We start from the raw sequence: 27,538 nt of genomic DNA, 5'->3' as shown, positions 1-27,538 counted from the left end.
GTCACTTGTAGGGGGTTTCCACTGTTTAGGTACATCAGGGACTCTCCAAACGTGACATGGCGTCCAATCTGAATTCCAGCCAATTTTGCATTGAAAAAGTCAAACTGCGCTCCTTCCATTCTGAGCTCTGCCATGCGCCGAAACAGTCGTTCCCCCCCACATATCAGGTATCTGCGTACTCAGGACAAATTGCACAATAACTTTTGCAGTTCAATTTCTCCTGTTACCCTTGGTAAAATAAAAAAAATTGAACCTGAAGTATTTTTTTTATGAAAAAAAGTTAGATGTTCATTTTTTTTTAAATATTCAAAAAATTTCATGTGACGCACCTAAAGGGTTAATAAACTTCTTGAATGTGGTTTTGAGCACCTTAAGGGGTGCAGTTTTTAGAATGGTGTCACTTTTGGGTATTTTCTATCATATAGACCCCTCAAAGTGGCTTCAAATGTGATGTGGTCCTAAAAATAAAATGGTGTTGTAAAAATGAGAAATCGCTGGTCAACTTTTAACCCTTATAACTTCCTAACAAAAAAAAATTTTGGTTCCAAAATTGTGCTGATGTAAAGTAATCATGTGGGAAATGTTAGTTATCAAGTTTTTTGTGTGCCGTATCTCTGTGATTTAAGGGCATAAAAATTCAAAGTTGGAAAATTGCGAAATTTTCAAAATTTTCGCCAAATTTCCGTTTTTCTCACAAATAAACGCAAGTTATTTGAATGAAATTTTACCACTAACATGAAGTACAATATGTCACGAGAAAACAATGTCAGAATCACCGGGATCCATGGAAGCGTTCGAGAGTTATGACCTCATAAAGGTACAGTGGTCAGAATTGTAAAAATTGGCCCGGTCATGAACGTGCAAACCACCCTTGGGGGTGAAGGGGTTAAACAGATATGAATTTATGACATATCCCTTAAGTACCAGCTTACAGTCTATGTCAGCGCTATGTTCTGTTGCTCCAGAGCTTTTATGCAAGAAAGCACATCGGCCTATGAATTAAATTTCTCAGAAACATTTGTAGTTTGATCAATAGCTACTGAATTATTCATTGCGGAGCAATGGATACGTCCTTGTTTTAATCAGCAGAAGTCCTAAAAAGTAAATTATAAAGCCCACATGATGCATAGAATAGGTAAAAGAGCTAATTGGAATTAAAATGATGGAGCAAGGAACTCATTTGTGCGATCTCAGATGAGACTGATGATAGCCATGGCCGCCTCACCTTTTAACACTTCTCATCTGAAAATCAAGAATCCGTTCTTCGCACATTTAACTTCTATTTTACCAATCGGCAATTTCCATTATGAAGAGAAGGATTTACATGAATCATTCTTCTAACAGTGCTGATACTGTGGCCATACAGTGCACAATTATACAAGGACACAATCAGTATTCAAGGAACAATTTAGCATTGAGGTTGAATTAGAAGGTTTTTTCCATTGTTTCATTTGTCATCAGGAGCACATTGCTCCCCCGCCTCTTGTCTTATTGCTTGCATTGGGGAGGTGTGATCCTGATGATTGACAATTCGGACCGGTAGCGCGGTTGTGTTGTGCCGCTGGCTGGAACTCTGCACTCTTCAATGTTGCAAGCGGAGGCAGCACACAAACTCTGAAGCTAGCCAGATACAGTGTGCTGGCTGTGTTAGAGCAGTGCTTACAATGTACAGAAAAGGGCTTGTAAGCCCTATGCACCTTGCTTAGGAATCTGGCCAGCGCTGAAAAACTGCAGAGTTTTATTAAGTGAGACAATGAGCAATAAACAATAAAATTAAAAAACTATTTTTAAGAACAAAAGGAATTTTTTAAACAAATAATTTGCAAATGTGCCTGCTTTTACAAGCACTTTGCAACTATAACACTTTATGATGATGAGATCTCTCGTAACCTCTTCAAGACCGCAATACGTATATATACTGACCTGAGATATAAGGGAATATCATCCCCATACAGGTGACAATCCAGTAGCTGTCGGCTGTCCACTATATCTGACAACTTGCTGTATCACAAATTATCGGTGTTGACACCGTCCATATCTGTTTAACCCCTTAGTTGCTGCTGTCAAAAGTGACTACATCAAATAAATGGTTAATAGATTGTGGGGGCTTGCACTTTAATCTAATTGACACACCGAGATCATGATTGTGTGGTCCTGATGTTTGCCATAGCAGTTCATGGCCAAATAGCGGCCTTAGAGTCTCCCGGCTATAGCGGTCAGTTCAGAAGTTAGCGACATTTAGGTGGTAAACAAACACTTTTTCATTCCGGCTATACCACTTTGCATTAATTCCTAAAAATCACCTGAAGGGTTAATAAACTACCTTACAGCGGTTTTCAATATGTCAGGGGGTGCTGTTTTTAAAATGGTATTACGTTTGGGGTTTTCCAATATATAGCACCCCTAAAGTCACTTCAAACCTGGATAGGTCCCTCAAAAAAATAAATTTTGTAAATTTCCTTGAAAAAATGAAAAATTGCTGCTACATTTTTAAACCTCCTAAAAGGCTAACAAAATAAATTACAGTTTAAAAAATTGTGCTGATGTAAAGCCGACATGTGGGAAATGTGGTTTATTCATGTTTTTCTGTGGTATGACTATCTGGATTAAAGGGATAGTCATTCAAAGTTTGAAAACTGCAATTTTTTTTACATTTTTGTCAAGTTTCTGATACTTTTATAAATAAACACAAAACATATCAATCTAAATTTACTACTATCATAAATTATAATGTGCCGCGAAAAAACAGTATCAAAATCACTGGGATTTGTTGAAGCATTCCAGAGTTATGACCACATAAAGTGATATTGGTCAGAATTTAAAAAATTGGCCCGGTCACGAAGAAAGTGGATTTGTCTGTACGTATGCAATACAAACTGCTTACATCTTTATGTAAATCTCAAAGGTCAGGCGTAGATGAGCGTTTTGGTTTTGTTTTTTTCGTCAGAGAAATTCGGATTAATCATGTCGATCACACTCTGATCAGACTCTGATCCGAGTTTGATGATTGATCAGCACAGTGTGATGCGTTTCTCTCGGATGAGGAGAAGATGGCTGGATGTTCTAAAGGACAGAAATATCCAAGAAGGATGGGAGATTTTGTTAAAGAAAGTTTTCACAGCACAATCAGTAATAATCCCGAAAAGAAGGAAGAATTGCAATAATTTAAAGAGACCAGGATGGATGAATACAGAACACAGTACTTAAATAATTGCTAAAAAGGAAAAAGAAATGTACAGTAAAAGACTTTAGGGGTATGTCAAAGATGCTATAGGATTTATACAGGATGAAAAGGGTGAAGTGGTCAAAAATGATGTTGAGAAGGTCAAACTTTGAAATTACTATTTTGCATCTGTGTTCTCCATGAAAGCAAATGAAACATCAACTGATCTTCATGGTGATATAGTAGGAGCAAAATAATCCACACTATCTATGAACAGAGAGATGGTGAGGGAACACTTAGCTAATTTAAATTAATTTAAATTTCCTGGCCCAGATGAATTACATCCCAGGGTACTGAAAGAGCTAACAGAGGAAATTTCAGAACCACTAGCCACAATCTTTGAAAAATCCTGGAGAACAGGAGAAGTCCCCGAAGACTAGAGAAGGGCAAATATTGTCCTTATCTTCAAAAAAAGAAAGAAGATGGAGCCAGGAAATTACAGGCCAGTGAGCCTTACTTCTATACCAGGAATGATCTTTGAACAAATTATTAAACAGCATGTATGAAAGAACTTGGATAAAAATACAGTAATTAAACAGAGCCAGCATGGGTTTGTAGCAAACAAGTCGTGCCAGACTAATCTAATTTACTTTATGATAGAATCACTGACTGGGTGGATTATTGAAAGGTGGTAGATATAGTATATCTTGACTTCAGCAAAGCATTTGATAAAGTATCTTGTAAAATCCTTACTGAAAAAATGGTTTGGGATTGACAAGGCTATGGTTAGGTGATTTCATGATTGGCTCAGTGATCATACTCAAAGAGTCGTAATAAATGGTTGCACATCCAATTGGAATAATGTTTCAAGTGGAGTATCACAAAGCTCTGTTTTGGCCCCAGTATTGTTCAAAATTTTAGAAATGATCTAGATAAGGGAATTGAAAGTAAACTAATCAAATTTGCAAACGATGCAAAGCTAGGAGGGATAGCTTAAAGTACTGTCATACTTAGCGATGTACCAGCGATCCTGACCAGCGATATGACGTGGTCAGGATCGCTGGTACATCGCTAAGTGGTCGCTAGTGAGCTGCCACACAGGCAGATCTCACTAGCGACATCGCTGGGGACGGGGGTCGCTACTTACCTGTCACACCAGGCGATCCTGCGTCCTCCCGCCCGGCTCCACGCGTCGCTCGTCGTCACAGCAGGAAGCGCCACAGGAAGCAGACGACAAGAAACAGTCCTGAACGTTCTCGCGCGATCAGCGATAACCAGCGGGGGAGCCGGTCGTAGGTAAGTATCAGACACAGCGATATCACTAGCAATATCGCTATAACGTCACAAGTTATAGCGATATTGCTAGCGATATCGCTTAGTGTGACATGCCCTTAACACTAGAGAATCCAGAGAAAGGATTCAGAAGCATCTAGATAAGCTTGAACAATGGGCAGTGATTAACAGTATAGTATTTAACAGGGAGAAATGAAAGATTTTACAGCTGGGCAAGAAAAATTAAAATTACGTGTATAGAATGGGAGGAATAGAACTAGCAACAGCATGTGTGACACAGACTTGGGTATACTAATAGATCAGACTGCACAAGAGTCAGAAGTGTGATGCAGCAGCAAAAAAGGTAAACACAGTTCTAGGATGTATTAAGAGAAGCAGAGTCTAAATCACGTGAAGTAATTATTCCCCTCTACTCTTCCTTGGTCAGGCCGCATCTGGAATACTGTGTCCATTTCTGGGCACCACATTTTGAAAAGATATTGAAAAACTGGAGCAAGTTCGGAGAAAAAAGAACTATCACGATGGTGAGCGGACTGCAAAGTATGTCCGACGAGGAACGGTTAAGGGATCTGGGAATGTTTAGCTTGCAAAAAAGAAGACTAAGAGGAGACTTAATAGCGGTCTACAAATATTTGAAGGGCTGTCACGGTGTAGAGAGATCATCCTAAGGGTACCGTTACACTTAGCGATGCACCAGCGATCCCGACAACGATATGGATCGCTGGTGCATCGCTAAGTGGTCGCTAGTGAGCTGCCACACAGGCAGATCTCACCAGCGACATCGCAGGGGTCGGGGGTCGCTACTTACCTGTCAGACACGGCGATCAAGACGTCCTTCGCCCGGCTCCACGCGTCGCTCGTCGGCGCCACAAGAAGCTGACGATGAGAAATGATCCAGGACCTTCTCGTGCGATCAGCGATAACCAGCGGGGGGAGCGGTCGGAGGTAAGTATCACATGTAGCGATATCGCTAGCAATATCGCTATAACGTCACAAAATCGGTGATGTTACAGCGATATTGCCAGCGATATCGCTATGTGTAACGCGGGCTTTATTCTCATTTACACATGGAACCACGAGAAGTTAGTTAAGGATGTAAATAGGAACTGATCTGCAGTACCTGGCAGCAGATGCTACCCATTTTTCATCTCCGTTCAATGTTTTTATACAGCTCCCATGAGAACTAATAAGAGCTGATCTGTGGAGGTGCCCAGCTCTGGACCCGCACAGATTGGATATTTATGAACTATCACAAGCATACGTCATCAATATTATATATCGGTACAACCCTTCTTATTAGAGCACCCAGAATGCCCCTTGGTCAAGAAACCGCTGGCCCTTGCAATCATCCCTTGCTATCGGTCAGCAGGACAAGCATCATCTACACCAATGCCAGTACCTCCACTAGAAACAACGTGAGTACAGCTGCTATAAGCTACAGATTTATTTATGTTTTAAGGAGATAAAATAGATATTTTTACACTTGATATACTGCAAATTATTTGACAACAGCTATTAACAACATTTACGGAGAATTGGTGTGAAATGATTTGCAGGATAACTTTTTAAGTTGAATATATAACAGTATAAAGTGAGCGCCTATGTTCCCGATACTGTCAGCTACAGGTAGCCATCATATTATCTTCTACATCGTTTTTCTCTATCCAGAGGATTAGCAACTCCTTATGAGAAAAATGGAACTCCGATTGATTAGATGAAGATGAATCGGAACAAAATTTTAATCATTTTCAATATTTAAATAATAAAAACAAAATGGTTTTCGAAGATGTACATTCCAACTTTTCATTAAAAGGATTTTGCAGAATAAGAAATACAGGACTGCTTTTCTCCAGAATTGAAACCACACCTGTCCGTGGGTTTTACCTGGAATTGCAACTCAGCTTAAAGTAAGCCGGATAAATCGGACGGCGATCGGAACACAGCAAACGGACTGGCCGGCGGCTCTCCTGACCAGAGAGCGACAGCTCCATAGAAATACATAAAGCTGTCGCGCTAGGGAGAGCTGTCGGCCGGTCCGTGTACTGCCTTCCGGTCTCAGTTGGATTTATATGGTCGTTTGACTGCGCCTTAAATGTGACTGATATACCAGGTGTGGTTCTAGTATTGGAAGAAATCAGCAATATTTGTCTCATCTTGGACAATTTTGAATATTATTATTACTATTATTAAATGTATCAATTATTGACTTTTAGCTGATTTATTTATGGCATTGGAGAAATAACTATTTACACTACGTAACGTGAATAAATCAAGAATACAGATGAAATATGCCCAAATCAGGGTACTCTAAAGGTTATGAAAATTGTTCCTAGCAGATATGGGAATATAAAAGGAGGTTTGAGATGTGAATTCATGAACTTTGGACAAATTTTTGTCAAAGATTCAGAATCAATTCACGATGACTTGCAATAGTTCGATAGTCCTGAAAAGACATACATAACGCTCTAAAGTCTCCTAAGATTGTATGCAATCATTTACAAGCTCTTTAACCAAAAAAAACATTCTTAGTAATGAAGTCAGAGATCTTGGACAGTATATGGCTAGAGGTAAATGGATGGTAACAGGTTTTCATTTCGATGCTGTCACGTACTACCTGCACAGATTCTTCAGTGTTTATGGCTAAGCTGTAAATTGTGACGTTCTCTCACTATCCAGATTCGTTACAAAATGGCTACTGCATTCCCTGCCTATGCTTTTATATACGCTATGATAATCCCTCCTGATTAGCTGTTTAATGCCAAGTATTGTGATAGCAGCAAGGTATTATAAAGAAGCCCGAGGACATGTGAGCCTTCTATGGCCGGTGAAATCTTCTGTAATGTGTAAAATGACAGCGACCTTCTTTGTTGATTTGTGCAAATCAGATTGCAAATTGTTAAAGTTCACCGGGTTCAGCTAATTCCTAATGATTTGACACAAATTCGATTCCGACAAAATCAATTCGGTCATCTCTAATAATTATATACTTAAAGGGAATGTGTCATCAGAAAATGACCTATTTGTTTAAATCAAGTTTTTCATTTAATCATTTTTTCTAAAATATATCATATGTTTTTATTTTACATATCACTACATTAAAAAAGTTTAGAAGTCTAAAAACAATTTTTAATCTGGTCACTAGGCCAAATACTAGACTCATACTTCCTGCTTTTTTCACCAGCTGAGTAGACACAGGCAGCATTAGATTTCTTTTTGACTGATTGACTTATACAGTTCATTGTAATCCAGTCTGTGATGATAATGAGACTGTAGAAAAGTATTCTTTACAGAACAGGAGATGTGTGTCTAGTAATAAACTTGGTATAAAAATTGTAAGATTTCAGATTTTTTTTCTTTATAATTATGGAAACAAAAATTACATAAAAGCCTCATTTAAACAATAGGTCATTATTTTATTATACAACTAACATGTACCACCAATTTTCAAGACAAGGAATACATCTATGATTATTGGGGAACTGACCTATGAGACAACCACTAAGACTAGGGGTCCAAAATAACTGTATGAATTAGGGTGTAGTGCACATATGTAACCATCGCGCCAGTCACTTTTATGTGTCCTTGAGAAGTGCAGTGCACATTCCTTGAGAAGTGCAGTGCACATGCGTAACCACTATTTTTTTATTTCTATAGAACTATAGGATCTGAGGAGCACGAAAGTGACCACTACCCCCATAAACAGAGAATTAATGGCCACGTATGTACACTACTGCTCCATTCATACCACGGGCACAGGACCCTCGTTCTTGTGATCAGACTCCGACTGTCGGATGGCACCAATCATACATAAATAGTTGATAAATATTGTTGGTTGGATCAATCCTTCAACTCTGTACAAATTTCAAAAGGTGTCCAAAATTTATGTAAAAGACATTCAACATGTATAAAAAAATGTCATCTTACTTGCTATGACCGCTGGATCATTTTGGCCTCCTTCTGGCTTCACCCATAGTTCTACAGTGAAAGTTTCTCGAGGTATTTGCTGCTTGGCTTCTGGATTTAACACCAACTGGCTGTGTGCACCAGAGAAGTAGACGGAGCCTTCAACAGGACTGTTCTTTTGTAGTGAAATGGGTACAGAGTAATTTGATAATATCCTTTGCATATTACTTAACTCTGTATCTCTGGGATATCTTCTGTTTCTTTTCAGTTGAGCGAAATGTCCCGACATTGTTTTAGTACTTCTCCTGAGGGTCCGTCTGCTGGACTTTTTGGAAAAGTGTCTATATATTTTGTTGTTGATCATGTTCCACTCATTGGTAGAGTCTGACGTGTCACTGGTTGTATCTCTGCTCTTATCTCCGATTTCCATTTTTACTCTACAATCCTCGGATCCATCCTTTGAGAGGCACTCCACGCTCCGGTCTGACGTCGTGAACCGATACTCTCGTTTAGGGTATACTTCATGGGGATGGAGTTGGAGATTAACCAAGGTTCTTCTCTCTTGACCAAGTCTACAAGAATCTTCCATAGAGAGTAATCTCAACCTTTCAGCTCTTAAAACCAGTTCTTGCTTATATTGAAGGATGGGGTCTTCTCTATTGGGTCTTCCCCAACAGGTCAAAAAGAAAAAGGTCCAAAAAGGTATCTTCGAGCATCGCATCTTGGTCCTCACCACCCAAATACCACTAATACAATGGAGGAACATACAATGACCACAGCAACTTCAATGAAAAGGAATATTCATATATCTTTATTCAATGTCTGTTTTATTAGCTTGTGGTACTTTTCTTCAACTACATCAATAAATGTATGACTGTCCTCCATGTTGCAGAATTTACTCTTGGATTTTCTGATCTACTGGACCTTCATGTCTTAGCTCTATTGTACATTTGTTTGGTGATTGTCCACTTTTCAGGATACTTGCCCTCTTTCCTCTACATTTTCTAGCTCTTTCAGGCTGTTCTAGTTTTTTATGCGTAATGCAGGAGCTATGGAATGAAGATTTTTGCCTGATGTAGATGTGATGTTACAACCCCCAATGGATTCCTAACATATGTTCCCAGGCCAGATGTTAAGCGGACACATGTGTAGCATATGTCTAACACATGCCCTCCATATCCATATTTCTCCACCTTTCAAACTTCACATACATCTCTTGCAAAATTTCCCTTCTCCTACTTCTCATATATGTATTAATAAAACGTATTTTTCTTCCTTTCACTGTGTGTGTGTGTGTATGTGGCAAAAAACGGAGCAATTTCTACAGGGCCAAAAGAATTAAAGGACTGTAAATTGGAGCAACACAAGCAGCAATGACCAAGTTCACAGTGATGATAAAGATAAGGAATAAATACTCCAAAGAAATATAAAATCCTTACCTAAAATAATGATATAAAATACAATGGGCAAAGTTAACACCGCCAGTATGTAGCAAATTATGCATAGCCAATAGTATTAAGCACTAAGATGGCGGCTAACTTAGTGCATGAGATACAGTGGAGTAAAAATACATTTTGCGTAGGGATCTTGCATATGAATTTATAAATGTTATTGCCCAGTACTCTAAAGTAGACAAAGGTGAAGCATTTTAGAAGTAGTGCTTCAGTAGTGTTGACCATGGGGTGGGTGGTCTTGCAGAATGTTATGTTTCAGATTTTTTCAGACTTCTATAGCCTCATCAATCGGAGATGCTCGAATCCCTAAGGGAAATGAAAGGAAAAAATCCAGTAAGAAGCTTGAATTAATGCATAAGAAAGTGTGATGGAAATAAAGTATCATTCTCACCATATATTGGAGATAGCAATCCTAAAATTCAATATTAAAGGGCCTCGCCATATGACATAGGATAAGAAGTCAAGAGAGAAACTTCATTTGTAGACATGTGTTTTGGGGTGTTTGCCCCTCATCAGTGTAAAGCGGGAAGACTGGTTTAGCTGGATGAAAATTCTGATAGGGGATTTAAAGGGCAAAGTTTCTCATTGTGGAGAGATCCAAGTGAGCATAAGGAGACTTACAGACCATACATGCCGGCTTGGCACCCTCCATAAGGAGAAACTACATATTTGACCTACTGTCAGAGCCTCTCACCCAGCCAATCCTGTACTCTTGATTTGCCCTGATGATGGGCATACACCTGAAAGTGTCTGCAAATGGAGCTTCTTGTGTGGCTTCTTATCCTAAGTCATGTGGCAAGGCTCATCAAATTGAAGAGACTATTTGCATGTTAAAATCATTGCATTCTCTACAAGTCACCTTACACTGACTGCTACCATCTGTAACATCAACGTGGTGGTGCCTGCTCATGACTAACTGTGGAATACCCTATGGCACAAATTTTACCCCCGTCTAGGCGTACATCAAGTTTAAGATGAGCATGATTTATTAAGAAGCATGCAGCTTTTAATGAATTACGCGCCTCTGACTCCATCATGCCCCTCATTAAGTCTGTTGTGTACAATGCAAGGCTAGATGAATCGAGGCCATTGAATATAATGGGATAATGGGGTCTTTTGGGTTTCCATTAAGTGGCCCATCATTTTTAGTGATGAACAAGCGTGCTCAGCACTTCTCGACACTCGATCAAGAGTCAGTGTATTGAGCAGTGCTTAGTATTGTGTGGTGCTTGAGTGCTCGTTTTCCAGACACTCCTGACTCGCGGACTGGTGAGGTGCAGAGAGAAAGAGACTGTCTCTGGGCCTCACCAGTTCATGAGTCAGGAGCCTCCTGAAAAACTGCTCGAGTTCCCCATTCACTTCAATTCTGCTCGCTGGTCTAGTCGAGCATGTACGAGTGCCTGAAGTGCTCGATTTGAGTAACATTCAAACCATCAACCGGGGCATGGTTGATCATCATATCTGCTATGTGTCCTATAAAAACACTGACCTTGAGCCTTAAATTGCCATCGTTTTAGTGTACTTATGCTCTTCTGATGACCACTGTAATGAGAATCCAAAATTACATTCTCAGCCTGAAGAAAGACTCCAAAATGTCAGCGACTAGATAGATCTAGTGATGAGCGCGTATACTCGTTGCTCGGGTGTCCTCCCAGTATTTTGGCGTGCTCGGAGATTAGTTTCTGTCACTGTAGCTACATGATTTGCGGCTACTAGACAGCCTGAATACAAGTGTGGAATGCCTGTTTGCTAGGGAATCCCCACATGTATTCAGGCTTTCTATTAGCCGTAAATCATGCAGCTGCTTCGACAAAAACTAAATCTCCGAGCACGCCAAAATACTCGGAGGTCACCCGAGCATGCTCGGGAAAACGAGCAACGAGTATACTCGCTCATCACTAGATAAATCGGTTCTGTATAACTTGCTGTCCACTCTCCATTGTCAAAGGGAATCTGTTACCAGGCTTCTGCTTTTCAATCTGAGGGCAGTATAAAATAGGGACAGAGACCCTGATTATCGATATGTGTCACTTACATTTTGTTAACATTAATGTTTTATCTGAAAGTCTTCTCAATGATGAGCACTGCTTAGCTCCACCATTTATTGACAGCTGCTGCCTAGCTGCTGCCTACGCTGTGCATAGGCAAAAAGCTGCCACCAGGGATAACAGGATTTCATGAATTTCGAGAACTATATTTGCAGGAACTTATCAGGCTCCGATCACATGATCGCATTTTCGATCCAAGTGTTTTCTATGAAAAAAAAGTGACAGCACTCGAACCAGTGTACCTGTTCAAATGACCTTTCTTTTTACCCGCGGAAAGAATCTCGGCGTGACAAATATCGCAGTGTGCATTAGTCTGTTCTATACTTTGGATGAGACTTGCCCATTGTAAATTTTAATAACCACTGATGAATAAAAACGGATGCCATGCAGATTGCAAACAGATGGCAATGCAGATGAAAAATCATCCGTTTTTTTCTGGTGTGAACTTAGCTTCACTGAAAGAGCAAGCACAGTTGCAACACATTAAACAGTCTTTGATCAAAACTACAGCAAGAAGTCAAGAAATTATTACACTGCTGGAATAAGAATCTCTGCCCCTAAATCATGCTGCTTTCAGTTTGGGCAGCACAAACCTGGCGACGGATTTGCCTTATCTGTTTGTCGCTGTCCAACTGCTCCTGCTCTCCTGTCTGACAAACTGCATATAGGTCTAACGAAGAGGCAGGCCTTAATTTCGGGGGCAAGCAATTGGACAAAGTCAGGAGTAGTACATGCTTTGAATTGAGGCACTAAGCAGCACAAACCTGGTGACAGATTTGCCTTACCTGTCTGTTATTGTCCCTCTGCTCCTGCTCTCCTGTCTGACAAACTACATATAGGCCTATCCAAGAGGCAGGCTTTAATTTCAGGGACAGGCAATTGGACAATGTCAGGAGCAGTACATGATTGGAATTGAGGCGAGGGAAGTTCCTGCACCTATAGAGCTGGCAAAATGCTGATGAAGAGAAACAGCCTACTCCAAAAGTGTGGATGACAAGTTACAGAACATGAGAATAGGGGCATTTCCTGGACGTATTAAATGAATATGAGCACCAAATGTAGTTTTATTTTTTTATTGGAGGTGAGATCATTTAGACCATGCTTTTCATGCTTTTTTTGTGTGAAATGGCAGATATGCGTTTAAATTGTGGTGAATTGAAATGCAGTTTTTTTTCCTAAAAATATTTTGCGTCACGCCTGTTGGCAGGTTTTGTGTAATATTCTATCTCATTAATTTCAATAAAGCTGAGCTGCAAAATCAGACTCCTCCCGCAAAGAGGGGAGGCGCTGGGTTTGGAAGAAAGCTCCCGTGCTTTTCTGAGCATTTCTCCTGTAATGTTAGAAAAGTGTAAGAATAATTTAGTTTCTAAATCAATCAGTTAAAAAAAGGCTCCATCTGTAACCACAATTATTAAAGCAAACAATGTGGTGAATGTGGTTACATAAATATTCAACAGCCTCTTACTTCTCCTACCGCAGTAAATGACGGCTCTACACCGGCGGCGCTTGCCAACACATTACATTGGGTAATAGCAGGTAAGTGACATAGTTGGAGAGAGAAGCAGTGCGGATAATGAAATCACTGGGAAAGAAGCAAAGTAAGAGCACATGAAGATGAGGAATCCTTTCTATTCAGCCACATAGGAAACCTGGAAAACGTTAGGAACCATACACAGTTAAGGCATGCATCCAATACGGTGCCGGTAGACTGCTATGTGCCCATAATATAAACCCACGTGCTCATATGGAGGTTTGCAATGCAACTCATATAGGATGCATCTGTGGCGCCCTGCGTCTTTACCACCACAAAAGGGTTACATATGTACTGTTTTGTATGTGCTTTGTGAACAATGGGAGTTATGCTTTCTCTGCTAGAGACCACAACACACACACAATTTACCTCACTCCCTTACTTGCCTGAAGCGTAGAGCTTTGCAGACATGCCCTAACTGGGAGGGGGAGGAGCAGAGTGGTTGTTTTCAGTGAAGAAGAAGGAGAGAATGGAGAACGCTCCTGGAAGCCATGACATGCGCTTCCTCCAGAAGCACAGCTAAGAAGAATCAGGGAGTCAGCCCCTAGGCCATCCATGCTTTCAGAGCAGGGTGGTAAGCTGAGAGACTGTGTGAGTTTATACAACGAACAGCAGAGTGTTTTCCCCCAGGAAGACAGCAGCAAACTAGGATCAGTGAAGGAGTGTGCAAGAAGAAACTTGAGCTTCACACAGAATCCAAGCTACAAGTTGCCAGAGGAGGAATACACAGTGAGTAGTGGCTATACTGGAAGTTCTAGACTCCGGGAAGCCTTGGTCCCAGAAGGGATTAGAATAGCAGGAAGCTTACACTGAGTCACAGCAGAGAGAAGGATAACTTCCATTCTGCAGAGCAAACTGTAACCTGGTGAGAGTTGTAATATCTCCTCTGAACTGCACCTGAACTACAGTAAATGATAAAGTGACTTTCCTTGTCTCCTGTCTTATTACTCCGTGCCTTCTACTTCCATCACAATCTCTGGGGGTCAGCCCTGGTTGGAGAGGGTTAAACATCTGCACTGCCATCACCATCTACTCCCCTAGGGATCATCTGCAGTGCCGGCTATACTACAGTTGAACACTCCAACTGGCGTCCCGAATCACTGCATAAACTTCATCCCTAATCAATACTCCCCTTTTACATGACCACCTGGGGCCACGGACTGGGTCACCGCCACTGTAACACATCCCATTAAGACGACCAGCCCGGTACCGAGTATCCCACGGCCTCTGGGGCGTGTCAAATCCACCCCTGAACCACAGCTTCCAGAGGATTATACAGTATCTGAGGTTACATTTAGGATCTGTGCACACCGTCAAAATAATTCTGAGACATGTTCATTTGGAATGTCTATACTTGGATAGAAGCAAAGGTAGAGGTGCAACGTATGAGTGGGTCACATTCCCGTCTTCATCGATGGCTATATTTGAATAGTGCTTAGTAAAAACAAGCAAGTTTGCTATCTACCCCCTTATTAAAGTTTGGACTGGAAAGTAATGGGAGTATACTCGGGACTACAGAACAGGAGAAGGATCTGAGGATTCTGGTGACAAGTCAGCTGAGCAGCAGTACTCAATGTCAGGCAGCAGCCGCAAAAGCAAAGAAGATTTTAGGACGTATAAAATCCTGTGATCCCAACGTATTGTTACCCCTTTATAAATCACTGGTGAGGCCACATCTAGAATATGGGAGCCAGTTTTGGGCTCCACATTTTAAAAAGGATAGTCGCAAGTTAGAATCAGTTCAGAGGAGGGCAACTAGGTTATTGCAAGGGATGGAGGCCTCTCATATGGTGAGAGGCTGGAAAAGTCGGGCTTGTTTAGCTTGGAAAAAAGGCGCCTCAGAGGAGATCTCATTTATATGTATAATATACAGTATGTGTGGTCAGTACAAAGGACTGGCACATGACTTATTCCATTCAAGGACCTTACAAAAGACCGGGGGCATTCATTACGTGAGGAGGAAAGGCAACTTCAGCATCTACATATGTAAGGATTCTTTACAGTTAGAGCAGCCACACTGTGGGATGCCCGACCGCAAGAGGTAGAATGGCAGAACCTATACCAGTGTAAGGAGTTGGACATACTGGCCAAGTTCCCCCCTTGAAGACATGTGTATTGTCGTACTGTGTATTGTGAAATGCGTTAGTCGTTACAGTGTTCAGAGTTGTGTTCTGCCCTACAGTAGGGAAAATTAGGGTTAATGTTTGAGACTAGCCCAGAGTGGGTTGGCTAAAGTGAAGAGACAGTTTCTTGTCAGGAGGTTAGATAGGGTTCAGCCTTCAGTGAAAGCACACCTAAGGTCTGTCTAGTCAGCAGAGCTGCATGATGTGGATGTTAATGATGTGAGTGGAGACTGAGGCAGTACATAGCGAGATCCCAACTAGAAAAGAGCAAGACAGAAAGGCAGCGTGATGCAGTGGAGACAGGTCCTGGGACAGGACGCCAAGCAGTACAGCCCCAAATTTCTAACTCGGAGAGGTAACGGGCCAGGATGGAACAGGGAAATGTGAGATGAAGAGAGTGCTCTGGGCAGGAATTTCAAGGCTGGTAAGCATCTCTGCCTGTTTTTGTTTTTTCCAGGAATTTCAAGGCATCAGCAAGCAGAGAAGCTAAGTAATGGTCATTGTGGTGAACAGCTCCCCTAGAGGAAAAAGACACAGGACAGCGGGTTGAGGGCAGGACTCTCACTTACTGGACTGCGTTGTTGTGGAAGCAGAGGAATTTGGGGACAGAAGCAAGAAAGCCTGGAAGAGGTAGAGAGACTGTGTGTGAAGATGCTCCATGTTGTAAAGGAAAGGTTCGTGAAGTTATGCACCCGCCATCTATTGGACATATTAGGTAAAAAACTGTTTATTGCTGACTGGTGGTCTCCCTCATTGAACTTCTCAACATCTGGTCGTGGCCAACCAAAGTCACCGGCACCACACGCCCCAGTAGACAAAGTCCCTTCACCCAGCCAGGATCCCCTTCTGTAGCGTGTCGGGGCATGAAACACAAGTCCCTCGTCCACGCCTACCGCCCCACGCCATGTTGCATCAGCATTTGTAAAGGGGGCAGATGTTTTTTGTTGCAGATAATCCAGCAATAGAGAATAAGTTGGTAGAGAAAGGCTGAACTTGATGGACCTAAGTTTTTTCATTCTATGTAACTATAAGTGTTATCCCCCTCCTCCTAATAAAGACAGGTTTTGGGTTTCTTTGTCATATCATTGATGATCTAAGGATAAAGTAGTGGACAACCTCTTTAAAAAATCAAAAAAATCAAAGGAATAGTTGCTGCAATATATTTTATCAGATAAATGTGCTTCTTTCTTCACTTATCCACTTTTTTGTTTGTTATTATTTTTTATATACATTTTTTATATTTTTTATGTTTTTATATATAAAACAACAGTGTGGGATGAATCACTCTTCCTCTTCCTCTTTTGTCTCCCCTCCCTCTCTCACACTGGGAAAGGACTATAAAAGAAGGATCAAATTCATTTTCACCATACACCTGAAGAAGGCTGCCAATAGCCGAAACATGTTGTGTATATAGTGTTTAGTTCTTTTATATTTCCTGCACCTTGATTTCTCTCTGTGACAAAAAACAGCACCATTCTCTGGTCCTACAAAATAGGCATTTAGATAATCTTAGAGATGTAATCACAGCTATACTGCTCAGTACTGCTTTATAATATCAGCTGTTTTCTAGTAAGTGCTGGATTTACAGCTACACTGCTCAGTATTGATTGTTATGACCTCTATTCTGCAGCTAACATTGTTGCTTTTAAATGTGTTACATAGAAACAAGAGAGCGGGGATCCTTCATGCCTATGTGTGCTGTGTATGGGAGACATCATAACAGCCAGTCTACACCCGCTTGCTCTGAAACAACTCAAAATTAGAGTTGGAGCCCAAAGAGTCACTAATTACATTACCCACATTAGTCAATTGACTAATGTGAGGTTTTACAAAACAGTACAGTCATCTTTAACCTCCGACGATCAAACTGCTATGAACTACAACTCCCAGTCTGCATTCACAATAATACAGGATATAAAAGTCAGTGCCATAGTTGTGGTGCCAGTGCTTTGGTCAGTCTTTCCTGAAACAGGACTTACGGATACATATTAATTCTGATTTTCATATAAACAAATGATGCCAATATATAAATTTTAAGACTTTTTGCCATTCTTGGTAATTGTTTTAAATGTGAAAGGGGTTTACCAGATTTCGTCAGGGTTAACAGTGGCACAATGGATTCTCTATAATTTATGCAAGAAACACCATAACTTATAGCAGAAATCAACAGATTTAAGTTTATGGCACCCAGACTGATCAAAAAGCACTACATTTATTAAAAGGTGTGAGCCTCTTAAAGAGAATTTGTCAACATTTTTCCCCACTAAGCATGATGTAGACACAGAGACTTTGAATACTGTGATTTTTCACTTACTAGGCTGCTTGCTGCATTTTTTATATAATCACTGTTTTATCAGCAGGACATTATCATTAGAGGCATAGTAAACCTGCTGTCATGCCACCTGCTTCATATTCATGATCTCTCTAAAACCCCACCCCCATCACTGATCGGTAGCTTCCTGCCTATGCACAGTGTACACACAGCTGTCAATCAGTGCTGTGGGTGGGTTATACAGAGCTCAGAATTAAGAGAAACTGGTATATTAGCAGCAGATAAAACAGTGATTATATCAAAACTGTAAGTAAGCAGGCCAGTTAGTGATGCATCACTGGAATCAGGGTCTTAGCAAGAATCTGGTGGCAGATTGCCTTTATCAAGTTTGGTGCATTTTACTTTACCTTTTTATTAAATGATATTCACATGTCAATATTTAATGGGTCTGATCCCTAAAGGTTGAGAGGCGGATATAGCAGAGAGCGGCTGAGCTACGCCGTTTCAATAACTCCTATTTATTTCTATGGGAGTTACAGAGAAAGGTAGGTCAGCTAATCTGTGCTAATTCTGTAGCCTCTCCTCTAGTGGTCAAGTTTCCCTCGTCTCACCCATGAAAGCCTGAGATGATAATAATCCTTTCGGGACAGTATATGAAAAACACATCTAGATAAAGAAATTTAAAAAAAAAACTCATATTCCGTGTGAATTTCAGCAAAATCACAAAAACAACAAAACGGAACGAAGAGGAATGAAAGTCGGACAAGGCATGAAACAAAACTTGCTAAAAAAGTAATACAATATGGAAGTAAGATATAAAAATATATGTAAATATGTATATGTGAATGAGCTATAAGACTGCACTATAAACTCTTGGTGAAGAGAAGCCTGGCGAAACTGCTGATGTAATGGGTATCAGGTAATAATTAGTATTTTCTCATGTTTGATAATGATTGACGTCTGTTATCCTCCAGCAGTGGATATAATGCTGTTAGTTTTGTATCTCTCAGCTTCTGTCTGTTTTCTTCTAACTTGCTCGTTACTCATACATTCACTTTGTTCTTTGCCTCAAACTTTAGCCGATCACTCCTCAGCTCCTCCATTCATGAATTTGTATCCTCCCCTCAACTTTCTAGAAGATTGCTTGCTATCTGTAACACATACAGTAGCATTGTTCCACACTTTCCAGAAGTCGGTCCTCCAACCTGGTCTCCAGCTGTTGCGAGATTACAACCTCCAACATGTACTGACAGCCTGAGGCCACAAGTTAGAGACCACCCTTTTACAGCAACTCGGCTGTCCGCTCATAAAAAAGTGCCAAATAGCAGCACGTGCTCCAGAAATACATCCTGTAACACTGACTATGCCAAAGACACGTGCAGCGTGGATATGGCAGCAGCATATTGCTCCAATGGATTCATATCGGCTGTGTGCTTTGACACCACTAATAGTGATGAGCGAACATGGTAGCATAAGGTGTTATCTGAGCATGCTCGGGTGCTAACCGAGTGCCCCCGGCATACTCGAAAAATAGGCATGAGTCCCCATGGCTGCATGGCTCATGGCTGTTCTACAATGCATAGTTCAACAGCATTGTTAATTGTATAGTGGTCTGAGTATTCATGAAGTCATATCCACTTTGCTTGCGCAGATATTCTGCACAAAATTTACGCTAAGTGTGAATATGGCCTTAAAGGAAGAACACTCGTAAATGTAACCACTGCTCTGGTAAGTTTAATAAGTCACAGCATACTACTTTTCCATATATTGGTTTGTCTATATCTATTGTCCACCTGTCTAGATAACAATAGATCAGAACACAATGCACACTTTCAATACTCTACACGTCCTTTCTTTATAATTGAAGGAATCAACCCGTGTTCTCTACCACCTTTATACGCACTTATTTTGGTAAACTAAAGCAAGACACCTTCCGAAATACTACATCATGTTATATCCTGTCCTTTTAGTTACTGTGCTTTATCCCCTGTGTCCTCCATTCCATTAATTTGTTCATCAAAGACGCCTGTACTCAGTCCTAGTAACTTCAGCACATTGAGAGCTGTGAAGATCACAGAGGTCCTCTCTGACTATTAACTATTCCTCAGTCCTGGTAACTTCAGCATTCAGAGCAGAGAAGACCACAGAGGTCCTGGAAACTTCAGCACATTCAGAGCAGAGACGATCACAGAGGTCCTGCCTTACTATTAACTACTCCTCAATCCTGGAAACTTCAATACATTCAGAGCAGAGGAGATCACAGAGGTCCTGTCTTACTATTAACTACTCCCCAGTCCTGGTAACTTCAGCACATTCAGGGCAGAGAGGATCACAGAGGTCCTGCCTTACTATTAACTACTCCCCAGTCCTAGTAACTTCAGCACATTCACAGCAGAGAAGATCACAGAGGTCCTGCTTTACTATTAACTACTCCCCAGTCCTAGTAACTTCAGCACATTCAGATCAGAGACGATCACAGAGGTCCTGTCTTACTATTAACTATTCCTCAGTCCAGGTACCCAGCACATTCAGAGCAGAGAGGATCACAGAGGTCCTACCTTACTATTAACTACTCCCCAGTCCTGGTAACTTCAGCACTTTCAGAGCAGAGAAGATCACAGAGGTCCTCTCTGACTATTAACTATTCCTCAGTCCTGGTAACTTCAGCATTCAGAGCAGAGAAGACCACAGAGGTCCTGTCTTACTATTAACTACTTCCCAGTCCTAGTAACTTCAGCACATTCAGAGCAGAGACGATCACAGAGGTCCTGCCTTACTATTAGCTACTCCCCAGTCCTGGAAACTTCAGCACATTCAGGGCAGAGAGGATCACAGAGGTCCTGCCTTAATATTAACTACTCCCCAGTCCTAGTAATTTCAGTACATTCAGAGCAGAGGAGATCACAGAGGTCACGTCTTACTATTAACTACTCCCCAGTCCTGGTAACTTCAGCACATTCAGGGCAGAGAGGATCACAGAGGTCCTGCCTTAATATTAACTACTCCCCTGTCCTGGTAACTTCAGCACATTTAGGGCAGAGAGGATCACAGAGGTCCTGCCTTACTATTAACTACTCCCCAGTCCTAGTAACTTCAGCACATTCACAGCAGAGAAGATCACAGAGGTCCTGCCTTACTATTAACTACTCCCCAGTCCTAGTAACTTCAGCACATTCAGATCAGAGACGATCACAGAGGTCCTGTCTTACTATTAACTATTCCTCAGTCCAGGTACCCAGCACATTCAGAGCAGAGAGGATCACAGAGGTCCTGCCTTACTAATAACTACTCCCCAGTCCTTTTAACATCAGCACTTTCAGAGCAGAGAAGATCACAGAGGTCCTGTCTTACTATTAACTACTCCCCAGTCCTAGAAACTTCAGCACATTCAGAGCAGAGACGATCACAGAGGTCCTGCCTTACTATTAGCTACTCCCCAGTCCTGGAAACTTCAGCACATTCAGAGCAGAGAAGATCACAGAGGTCCTGTCTTACTATTAACTACTCCCCAGTCCTGGTAACTTCAGCACATTCAGGGCAGAGAGGATCACAGAGGTCCTGCCTTAATATTAACTACTCCCCAGTCCTAGTAATTTCAGTACATTCAGAGCAGAGGAGATCACAGAGGTCACGTCTTACTATTAACTACTCCCCAGTCCTGGTAACTTCAACACATTCAGGGCAGAGAGGATCACAGAGGTCCTGCCTTAATATTAATTACTCCCCAGTCCTGGTAACTTCAGCACATTCAGGGCAGAGAGGATCACAGAGGTCCTGCCTTACTATTAACTACTCCCCAGTCCTAGTAACTTCAGCACATTCACAGCAGAGAAGATCACAGAGGTCCTGCCTTACTATTAACTACTCCCCAGTCCTAGTAACTTCAGCACATTCAGATCAGAGACGATCACAGAGGTCCTGTCTTACTATTAACTATTCCTCAGTCCAGGTACCCAGCACATTCAGAGCAGAGAGGATCACGGAGGTCCTGCCTTACTATTAACTACTCCCCAGTCCTTTTAACTTCAGCACTTTCAGAGCAGAGAAGATCACAGAGGTCCTGTCTTACTATTAACTACTCCCCAGTCCTAGTAACTTCAGCACATTAAGAGCAGAGACGATCACAGAGGTCCTGCCTTACTATTAACTACTCCCCAGTCCTGGAAACTTCAGCACATTCAGAGCAGAGGAGATCACAGAGGTTCTGTCTTACCATTAACTACTCCCCAGTCCTGGTAACTTCAGCACATTCAGGGCAGAGAAGATCACAGAGGTCCTGCCTTACTATTAACTACTCCCCAGTCCTAGTAATTTCAGTACATTCAGAGCAGAGGAGATCACAGAGGTCCTGTCTTACTATTAACTACTCCCCAGTCCTGGTAACTTCAGCACATTCAGGGCAGAGAGAATCACAGAGGTCCTGCCTTACTATTAACTACTCCCCAGTCCTAGTAACTTCAGCACATTCAGATCAGAGATGATCACAGAGGTCCTGTCTTACTTTTAACTATTCCTCAGTCCAGGTACCCAGCACATTCAGAGCAGAGAAGATCACAGAGGTCCTGTCTTACCATTAACTACTCCCCAGTCCTGGTAACTTCAGCACATTCAGGGCAGAGAGGATCACAGAGGTCCTGCCTTAATATTAACTACTCCCCAGTCCTAGTAATTTCAGTACATTCAGAGCAGAGGAGATCACAGAGGTCCTGTCTTACTATTAACTACTCCCCAGTCCTGGTAACTTCAGCACATTCAGGGCAGAGAGAATCACAGAGGTCCTGCCTTACTATTAACTACTCCCCAGTCCTAGTAACTTCAGCACATTCAGATCAGAGATGATCACAGAGGTCCTGTCTTACTTTTAACTATTCCTCAGTCCAGGTACCCAGCACATTCAGAGCAGAGAAGATCACAGAGGTCCTGTCTTACCATTAACTACTCCCCAGTCCTGGTAACTTCAGCACATTCAGGGCAGAGAGGATCACAGAGGTCCTGCCTTAATATTAACTACTCCCCAGTCCTAGTAATTTCAGTACATTCAGAGCAGAGGAGGTCACAGAGGTCCTGTCTTACTATTAACTACTCCCGAGTCTTGGCAACTTCAGCACTTTCAGAGCAGAGAAGATCACAGAGATCCTGCCTTAGGCCGGGGTCACACTAGAGAGGAATACGGATGAGTGAGAGGCGTTAAAAGCACGCATTACACACGGACAAATGATTCTCTATGGGGCAGCTCCCATCAGTCGTATATTTCTAGTCTGTATTCTACGGTCCGTGCCAATCGCAGCATGCTGCGATTGCCAGCGTACTACGCCCGTAGTACGCCAATGCAAGTCTATGGGTGCGCTAAAAATACGCATTACACACGGACCAGATATGTGACTTGCGAGAAATACGCACCCAGTGTCTTTTAGAAAAGCCGTCAATTCAGTGCGCGATACAGTAAAATCACACTGACAAGTTTTATAACACAAACGAAAGAATAGATATAGACACATAGAATACATATATATACACAAGTCATTGAGACACATATATATATATATTTATATTTCACAGAGTTCTTCATAGAAGAATAGCCGCTAATTCAATTGCCGGCTTTTGTCAAATCATTCCCCAACCTGACATGAAATGACACATGGTTTACATACAGTAAACCATTTCATTTCATGTTTTGTTTTGTATGTCTTTCATTAGTAATTAGATGAGGGTTGATGTGTAAAATTTGGGAGGTGTAGGTGTTCATTTAAGGGGTTAATTCGTTGTAAAAAAATGTTTGGGCTCCCGCATTGACAAATTACTGCGGGAGCCCACACATTTTTTTTACAATGAATTAACCCCTTAAATTAACACCTACACCTCCCAAATTTTACACATCAATCCTCATCTAATTACTAATGAAAGACATACAAAACAAAACATGAAATGAAATGGTTTACTGTATGTAAACCATGTGTCATTTCATGTCGGATTGGGGAATGATTTGACAAAAGCCGGCAATTGAATTAGCGGCTATTCTGCTATGAAGAACTCTGTGAAATATAAATATATATATATGTGTCTCAATGACATGTGTATATATATATATATATATATATATTCTATGTGTCTATATCCACTCTTTCTTTTGTGTTATAAACCCTGTCATAGGGCTCCATTATATGTCCATTTTGCAAGCCGGCGAGAAAATCTCAGCATACGGATGCCATACGGATGCTGACATGTGCAAAATACGCGACCACACCTTGCTTACGGATGACATATGGATCACTATTTAGGGGTCATTCATCCGTATTACGCCTGTAAACTACGGACCGTATTTTGCGTCAGTTAGTGTGACCCCGGCCTTACTATTAACTACTCCCCAGTCCTAGTAACTTCAGCACATTCAGAGCAGAGACGATCACAGAGGTCCTGCCTTACTATTAACTACTCCTCGTTTGAGTTATGTTGTCTCTTACACCAGATTTTTTTTTCAACTGATCCAGATTAGAAAGCCATAATACTCTTGCTATCAATATATGTCATTAAGTAAGAAAACTGATAAAAACACATGTTCCACATCTGCAGTGACCTGTAGAGTTCTAACTGCAGTGACAATAATCTGCACAAGTTCCTTCATTTTCCTCAAATCACAAATTTACCACATTTTAAAGACTTTGGAAAAAGTGCCCAAATATTACAGACTGTCCAAGAATTTGCAGATGGTTGCCAACATTCATTGCACTGGAGATTTATTTAAAGTCACCAATAAATAGCAGAGCGGGTTACAAGTGTCAACCCATCCATTAGTCATCTAAGTAAAATCTTAAAGACATCTCAAGTAACTTTTATATATTCAGTACAGCAGGAGTAAGCGGAGCAAAGACACCTGTCTGTTCACCTCTCCTTTGTGGATATCAATTGTAATGAATAAAGTTTATGAAATGATATAACAGTCCCGTCAGTTGTCATCCAGTGCTCTCGCAGCCTAAGTATGTAAGGTTTTAGCAGGTCCTGTCCTTCAGGTCACTTATTCCAACGTGTCCTCTTTGTGCCAAATAGCTCAGGTAGCACAAATCCATAAGGCATCTCCCCATCCCCCTTCTTCATTATTTCCATCATTTATCACACACAACTAGTTTTACCCTGAGACCGTATAAAAAAAATTGCATTCATATCTGTCTGGAAGAATATTTTCTACATACCCATCATCAAACGTTTCTTCCAGTTGACTGATAAACTCTCAACACCTTCCCAGTTTGCTGAACACCAGTGTTCTCGGTACAGACAGAATACAAATGAATAAGCAATACTTGGTTCCCTTCATCTGGAAAATGACTCAACAGTCAGTGCATCTCATTTTCGTTGGGTTTGTATTAGTTACAGCATCATATTGCACGCAAGTTACAAGTCACCTACCTGGGACTCCTGCTAGGTGGTGTCTTGCATGCTCTCTTGTTTTGGTCTCTTGTCTCATCTATGACCACATCCCTCTGCCCTTTTATCTCAGTTTTCCTCTTGTGTTTCCCTCTGCCCCCTCCCGGCGCCCCTTTTTCTGTTCCCCTTCCTCCTATTCATAAATGGGATCTGTTATTTTTTTCCCCTTTTTTTTATTTCAGGCTCCTCCCTACTCGTTATGAAACCCCCTCTCTTTCTGAAGCAGGTCCCCATTCAGGTGGGATTTTTATATCAGGATGAGCCAATTCTTTTCCTCTTGCCGTAAATCACTCAGCATTTACTACGTCCACTCACGACTTGTTTTGATGACTTCAATTTTTATTTTTTTTAATTTTATGGGGTTTTTTTTTTTCCAAAATCCCAGAAAACACGTCTGTTTTCACACCTGCCTGTCCTGAGAAGACACGGTTTACAGAGTACAAAAATAAAACCTCCATGCCCCTCTACAGACCCCCAGACTGAGCTCTGACTTACGTTTGCACATACTGTACTACTTTATTCATTCTGCCGGAGAGAGAAAAAAAAATGGGAACGACAGACAGAGAGAGAGAGGAAGAAAAAAAAAAAAAAAGATACTGGAAAAGACGGACACATGGAGGTGTTGCTAAAACAAACAGAGAGGAGGAGAAGAAAAAAAGTGAATTTAAGAACGTAGCAATTATGTGTTTGATGGCAATAAAAGAAAGGGTAGACACACAGTGGTCACCTTGTGTCTGTAGAATAAGGATTAAGACCTGGCTTTGTAGTCAGTGCCAATTTTTAGAGAAATATTTGCCCATTCCATCCAGGCACAGAAGTGATTGATGAAAGTACTAAAGAAATAATGCAAATTTGGGTCCAAGAGCTCACACTCTAATCTGTCCCAAAAAATAAAAAAAAACTGCATCAAGGTGACCAGAAAGGTGGCAAGGGGCAACCCTTGTTCCTTTTGTCTGCCAACCAGGGTAAGGATAGGGGCATAGATGTAAAGTCAGGAGGGAGGTTAGGAATGAAGTGCAGAAAAGAAGAAGGTAGTGAGCAGCATTTAGGACTAAGATGCAGGGTCACCAGTTCACAGACACAGACAGTCAGCCGTGCGTGGGAGGACATCACCTCATTCATAAAAGCAGCAGCATGCTCTTACCTAGGCTTGCAAGTGCTTATATTACCTAGATTGGCACAGCGTCATCCGCCTGCGAAGCTTCTCCTGCTGTTGCTACTAATCCATTCATAACAAGTTTGATCATTTCCACATCAAGATCGCGGGCTGTTTAGTCTCTTGTCTCTTCCACTCTCTCTCTCCCTCTCTCTTTTACTCTCCACCCCTTTTCTCTCTTTCATTTCCCAAGCTCACCACTCTCCACTTCAAATTTTGGCAGCTTAAAGTGAACAACAAAAAAAAAAAATGTTCAAACATTTCAGTGTTTTCTTCATCTCACAATTCCTTTTTTTTTACATCCCCTATTCTGCTCCTCAGCGCTTCTATCTTCTCCTCTCCCCTTCCTGCGGCCACCCTTTCCTCTCTTCACTCTGCACCATCCTTCTCTGCTTTATCACCATTAATGGGATGTTATTTATGGGAGCTATCAGAGCCACGTTCATTTATAAAATATTAGTTTATCGTTGACGTAGTGCACTATCAGAATTTTTTTTTTTTGCCTTCCACAGGCTTAGATTTTGCTCAGTTGTCAAATCCTTATATTAGGGTGAAAATGGGAATGAACAATTATCTGGTTCTGTTTAGAATATCAGGACGCTGGCGTGTCGACGGGCTCAACTAATATTTGCTTAAATTGCGCGTTGATGTGAGGATTCCCAGGTACTTAGATCACCGGTGATGCAGGCCAAAATATTGTGATGATGTTACTTTTTTGGTGTGGAGAGTTTGTTCCTGGATTTACTGAATACTGTCACAGATTGTACGGCATCAATAAGGCTGGTCATAGGACAGTCGTGCAGTCATAAGTCTATGACCGCTTGTTACTGTTACACACCTGTCCCGGGGATCTGCTTCCTTCCCCTGGGTCCACTGCCCTCTGTTGTGATCCCAATAAGGTTAGGCAGGTTGCCCGATGTGGATCAAAGACATCATCTCCCTAGACCTATTTAAGGCCCAGTGACACATACCTGGGTCTTGGGATTGAATTTCAAGACCTCTATGTTGGGAGTGTTCCACCTTCTGAGCATACTGTGCTTTACTTCCTTGCTTCCATCCGTGCTGGGTTCCACTTCTTCTGTCCTGCCATTCCTTAAATTTTCAAATGTGCCAAGTCCTCGCTGCCATGTGCCTTCCAGCTTTCTGCATCTATGCCTCCGGTCCATGGGCCCAACC

The 27,538-nt window shown here is 41.4% G+C and overlaps 1 protein-coding gene across 3 annotated transcripts in view; it reads right to left on the bottom strand.

The window, feature by feature from the left end:
- The window catches only part of PAPPA2 (pappalysin 2), a 246,940-nt gene extending 220,455 nt beyond the window's left edge, over positions 1 to 26,485 (bottom strand). The window contains exons 1-2 of one of the 3 annotated variants that reach the window (XM_073571285.1): positions 26,351 to 26,485; positions 8,381 to 10,119 (exon numbers count right to left, since the gene is read on the bottom strand). In XM_073571285.1, coding sequence (XP_073427386.1) covers positions 8,381 to 9,125 — 745 coding nt within the window. In that variant the 5' untranslated portion in view covers positions 9,126 to 10,119; positions 26,351 to 26,485. Of the gene's footprint in view, positions 1 to 8,380; positions 10,120 to 25,188; positions 25,252 to 26,350 lie in introns of those variants that run through there. The other 2 variants (XM_073571284.1, XM_073571286.1) reach the window with 2 other exon arrangements.
- Positions 26,486 to 27,538: the final 1,053 nt, after the last annotated feature.

This window comes from Dendrobates tinctorius, unplaced genomic scaffold (assembly GCF_039654945.1).
Source record: "Dendrobates tinctorius isolate UK_male_01 unplaced genomic scaffold, ASM3965494v1 ptg000029l, whole genome shotgun sequence".
NCBI lineage: Eukaryota > Metazoa > Chordata > Amphibia > Anura > Dendrobatidae > Dendrobates > Dendrobates tinctorius.
Note: the sequence above shows the minus strand (reverse complement) of the source record. Positions and strands in the feature narration are given on the sequence as shown.